Genomic DNA, 5,454 nt, shown 5'->3' with positions numbered 1-5,454 from the left:
ATTCAGGAAGTGAAAAGTCACTACATAACAGGAATGACCTGCTTACTAAGTTCTTATCCCTGTACTGCATAACTTTACCCCCAGGCGGCAAAACATCTTTTTGTCCCTTACCCCTCCCCCAACACCTGTTTTGATTCCTACACATGAAAATACACCAGCTTCCCTGATGAAAAAGATGCCCTAATTTCAGGAGGAAAAAAATAAATAAATGAAAAGAGTCCTTAGTTATATTCACTTCATTAATTAATTTTCTCAAACTGAAAGTAAATCTGATTTACCTCTGTGTTTTGCTACCCTCATAACAGAGCTAGAGTCAACAAAAATCGTTATGGGATGATTCAACAGTGACAATTCTGATAATCAAACTTTTTTTTTTTAAATGCTTTTGCTTTTTTTTTTCTAAATAAAAAATCATGATGTGTGCAGTGCTCGTATGTTTCTGTGAACGGCCCCTTTAAGTGGCTTGACTGAAAACTCAACTTCCCACAATGCACCGGACCATTCTTCGTCGTCGAACAAAAACGCGGAAACAAAAGAAAACCAGTTTGTCAAAACAAATAACACCGAGTCAGTATAAAGTGAGCGTAGCTGTAGCTGACAGCTGTCAAAGTTAACACCGTAGCTTCGTTAAAGCTATCTAAAAGGCTTGGCATGGCTCTGAAAAGAATAAAGAAGGTAAGTTTTCGTGTTATTCTATTTAATGTACAGAAAAAGGTTGGGGCGATGCGGAAATGTCGCCAGTCAACCATCGAGCTTAATAGCTTCTGTTGGCTAACCTAAAGTGGTTTGTCTGTTGTAACGTACAAACTGCTTGTGAAGGACTTAATGATATTGAACGTTAATTAAACTACAACACAGTTTTGCTCCCAGCAAGTGTAATTTGTATTTCACTGGAGATGACAACACATAAAACCAGATAGCTAAGCAGATAAACTTAAATACGCTAACTTCCAGCTAACTGCGAGCTAAAGTTGGCCTAGCAAACGAGCTGTGTCAACGCCCTGTACCTTTCGGTTTCTGGCTCCTTTTCCATGTGATTTAATTTCCCCCAAGTTTTAGTTAGTCGTTCGCTCATGTTAGATTACACTTTAATACATTGTTAACTCTAGTATTCTGTCGTTTAAAGCAGTGTATTAACGTTACAGGTGTCGAAATATATTTAAATGTTTTTTTGTACAGGAGTTACAAGACTTGGAGAAGGACCCTCCAGCTTCATGCTCAGCTGGGCCTGTTGGAGATGACCGTAAGTATTTAAATACTTGCTGACATATAAATATAATGATTTTCTTAACTTTTAATCCTATAAACTGCCACTGTCACATTTGTTTTAGATATAGTTGTGCTTTAGGGAATGCAATTGATTTGTGTCTACAAAGCTGTAATATTAAACAATGTTTCCATGTCATCTCGGTTTCTTTTTAGTGTTTCACTGGCAAGCTACCATCACGGGACCGGTGAGCTTTTTCTGGATCAGTTACCTGGATTTTTTTTTAAAACCAAGTTTCTTCTAGATCTCTAGACAATAGTGTTTTATGTTGACTTTACAGCCCTTTCTCTTCTGTATGGAAAGTACAGACTGGCACACTCTATCCCAGTGTTACTCTCTAAAGCCCATGGCATTATTTAGACAATAGGAAGAGGGAATGTCATAATTTAAACATAGCTAATCTTAAACAAATGAAAGGAATACATCTAATCCCTCAATACAGATATTATTTTATTCCATATAGTGCTCGGCATAATTTAACATAAATTTTCATCTCTATTTCAGAATGACAGCCCATATAGTGGAGGAGTATTCTTCCTGTCGGTCCATTTTCCCACCGACTACCCCTTTAAACCACCAAAGGTAAGATTATTATGTTACTCAAAAGTACATCACCTTTTATATACAGCCTGTCTCACAAGATCAGAAGGATATTTGATCTATTACTGCTTTGTTGTTCATAGGTTGCCTTTACAACGAAAATCTATCACCCAAACATCAACAGCAATGGTAGCATCTGCCTTGACATCTTGAGGTCGCAGTGGTCACCTGCTCTTACAGTATCAAAAGGTACGTAATATATATATATATATATTTTCCTGTACAGTACATTGTAGTGATTACACTGAAGAATCAGATTTCTACCTTATATTTACTTTGAAGCCACAAGGAAATTCTTTTTCTTTTTTTAATGTGATTTTAAATGCTAAAGGGTAAAATAAATTATATCAAACATAGCAAGGCAGTGAAGGGCCTTTGATGAAACAATCCACTATGCTGTTACCAAATCTGGATTCTTCCAAATGAATGATTTCCAGCCACCATGAACACAGGTAACAGGATTTTCAGGGCTGATTATCCTAAAACCGAACCTCTGCACCCAGTGTGCTTTTGTCTCTTTGAAAAATGTGAAATTGCAGGTTTTGTACTGTATAATTGGAGGAGCAAACGGAGGGAGGATGTTCAAATATCTGCGATGAAAGCAATGGCTAAAAATACACTTTTTTTTCAAGTACCTAAACTAACTGGATTATGAAGCTGCATGAAATCAAAGCTTGTCCGTTTGTAATTAAATTGGTGTATGTGAAGGAGTGAAGAAGTTGAATAACTTGTTTTTCATTTTAATTTAAATTAGTTTTTGATACTGATATCTGGTCTTTTTCTTCCAGTTTTATTATCCATATGCTCCTTGCTATGTGACCCAAATCCAGATGATCCGCTAGTCCCAGACATTGCACACCTCTACAAATCAGACAGACAAAAGTGAGTACGGAAGTGAAAGAATTTAGAATGTGGAAAAACTTGAATCGGTCATCTTGCTTTAGAAACTCATCCTGCCTTATCTTCTCCCTTTAGGTACAACAGAGTAGCCAGAGATTGGACTCAAAGGCACGCAATGTGAGGGACTGGAAGTTTCTACATTAATGACGCATCCCTGAACACCTCAAAATATGACAGTACTGTTCCAACTGCTCATCCACACTGGTTCTAGTTGAGGGGTTTTATTCGCTTGAAGCACTTTCTCTACTTGGACTTTACTTGACTTACCTGTTTTTACTGTTTATTTTATTTTCCCCTTAAATTTGCGTCATTATTATTATTTTTATTATTATTATTCTTGGGTGTGGTGAGATGGCCGGATTATACTTTTCTTTTAAGAGATTTATATTGTACAAGATCATACTGGGTTTATTTTTGATTTTTTTTGCATTAAAGACATTAATCAATAAGTGAATTGCAAACTGTTTTTTGGCAACACGAATAAGTAAACTGAAATTATGAACCATGTTGTTGTGGCATAAAGTGTTTAATTCAGTATACAGTTCATTTGTATAACCAACAAATCGTTTTGCCTCTTATTCTACTATTCACATGACCACTAGGTGGCAGCCTTTGCTTTTACTGCCCAGGTCTTTTATACATCAGGATTTTTTTCTTCTGGACAACTTAATATTCATGTTTGTGTTATATTCAATTCAAGCCCATTTGCTAAGTGGTTATTTATGTGAATAATGGCTGTTATAGAGTCATGCTTGGCAATGAAATAAAAATGAGAAGAGCTGCTCTGTCCATTGAAATGAGGCCACCTGTCATCACCTCTGCTGGTTTCAGCACAGCTGGTGTACACACAGCTAATGAGCAGTTAATTTCTCCTATGCATGTGTCTACAATACACTGAAAACATGCTAATATTAATGTAAAGATGGGCATACACATTTAATTTCTGCAGTGCTGTGAGATGTGACTACTGGGTTACAAAAGGACTTGTCTTTTCCGAGTATACAAATGTCTATCAGCTTTTCAATTATTACTCACCAAGATTTTTTTTTCTTTGCAAAAACAGAAAAATCTATTCCTAAAATGAATAAACTGACACAAGTTTGGTTGATTCCACCCACCCCCTTGATGGCACATTAAAAATACATGATTTATGAAAATGTAAAAGTTTGAGATAAATTATCAGACAACAACAATTTCATTGGAATACGCCAAAAGATAAATCAAAACAGTTATTTGTTTTTGCTAATGAACTCTTCTAACCTAGATAGAAATGATCATTTGAATAAAACATTTAAAACTGTCTTAACCTTGAGAGGTCCTGCAAGTTTTTGTGAAGAGTTCAAGTTAACAAGAAGTGGACAGAGAGACCTGGTACTACAGCACTATGGTTACTTTATGATGAAAAGCTCCAGCTGTAAGATAGTAACATACAAAAACAACCCCAAGGAACACTATTGTAAAAACAACTATCATGGCAAAATGTTGACTTATTTCTTCTGAGAACAATATAAGAAATGTAACTAATAACTGCCACCTGAAGAAAAAAAAAATATTTAAGTAAAGTTGTAGCGTGTATGCACATTATGGAATCAAAAAAATGTAGCACATGAGAAAGTGTGTTTCTGTGTGTGTGTGTGTGTGTGTGTGTGTGTGTGTGTGTGTGTGTACGTACTTCGAAAATGACACAGTGCACTTACCCCCCTGATAGTGTGTGATACTTTGAATTAGGCAAACATTTACTTATTCTGTTTTATCTATTAAAGCTGGATAAGCTGTAAATGGGTTCTTTTGACTGGACCCAACATATTTTAAAGGTACTAATTAAAACAGAAAATAATGATATGAAGGAGCAAATTGATTTGCTAAAGTAATGACACATTGGAATGATATAATAAAGCACCCGTGTTAGGAAAAAGAATACCCCAGGAGTCTGCAGGGACCCAAGTCTGTAGGTTGAGGGGACATCTACTGTCTGACATGGCTAGAAAGTTAAACTAACATGACTTTATTTTAAAAATGAAGACTAAGGCAAGGCTTTTTTATAGCTCATTTCAGCAACAAGACAATTCAAAGTGTTCTACATAAAACAAAAGTATCAAGAGAAAGTGAAATAACACATTACAAAAGGACATTTAAATACAATTAAAAAGTAATTAAGGAGCAAGAAGAATCATAAGAGCAAGTAAAGAAATAGAATAAACTTGATATAATAATTACAATGATACTACAACATCACAAGCAAATGGTCTTGCAAATAATTTTATGTAGAGACTTACCAACACAAACAAGTTAAGATAAAACCATAAAAATGAAAATGAAACAAATTTAACTGGGCCATGTATCACTGGAAACTTTCGATATCCATGTCCTAGCCACAGCATAGAATAATCCTGGAAGTTATGTCTACAGAGGCTTGCAAACCTTTTATTGTGTACATTACTGACCTCCCTGTGCTATATGACTTTATTCAGCATCAGCCCATAAACTGCATCTTTGGATGGTGGCCCCCTTTTTGGTCTGTTTTACTTATTGTAAGCTTGCTCCACATTTGTTTTGATTTCTCTTTCCTGTATTGCTTCCCCATACCCGCTCTCAGGATGTGTAGTGTTTCCTCTTTAAACCAATAAATTTGTTGCACGGGGTATTATTATTTAAACTGCCAGCCTGAGTGGAAAAAGGCATAGAAA

General features: G+C 35.6%; 1 protein-coding gene across 1 annotated transcript; it reads left to right on the top strand.

Annotated features, from left to right (window-relative positions):
- The first annotated feature begins 494 nt into the window (after positions 1–494).
- On the top strand, positions 495–3,216 carry LOC131993723 (ubiquitin-conjugating enzyme E2 D4-like). The gene is made up of 7 exons (XM_059359727.1): positions 495–675; positions 1,180–1,243; positions 1,423–1,454; positions 1,772–1,849; positions 1,951–2,056; positions 2,656–2,749; positions 2,843–3,216. The coding sequence occupies exons 1-7, from the start codon at positions 652–654 to the stop codon at positions 2,886–2,888; spliced, it is 444 nt and encodes a 147-aa protein (XP_059215710.1). The 5' UTR covers positions 495–651; the 3' UTR covers positions 2,889–3,216.
- The last annotated feature ends 2,238 nt before the right edge of the window (positions 3,217–5,454 follow it).

Source organism: Centropristis striata, chromosome 20 (assembly GCF_030273125.1).
Source record: "Centropristis striata isolate RG_2023a ecotype Rhode Island chromosome 20, C.striata_1.0, whole genome shotgun sequence".
In the NCBI taxonomy this organism is placed as follows: domain Eukaryota; kingdom Metazoa; phylum Chordata; class Actinopteri; order Perciformes; family Serranidae; genus Centropristis; species Centropristis striata.
Note: the sequence above shows the minus strand (reverse complement) of the source record. Positions and strands in the feature narration are given on the sequence as shown.

Coding starts and splice junctions, on each gene's coding strand:
- LOC131993723 (XM_059359727.1), top strand. CDS start 652: ATGGCTCTGAAAAGAATAAAGAAG. Junction 676..1,179: donor CTCTGAAAAGAATAAAGAAG/GTAAGTTTTCGT, acceptor TTTTTTGTACAG/GAGTTACAAGACTTGGAGAA. Junction 1,244..1,422: donor TGGGCCTGTTGGAGATGACC/GTAAGTATTTAA, acceptor GTTTCTTTTTAG/TGTTTCACTGGCAAGCTACC.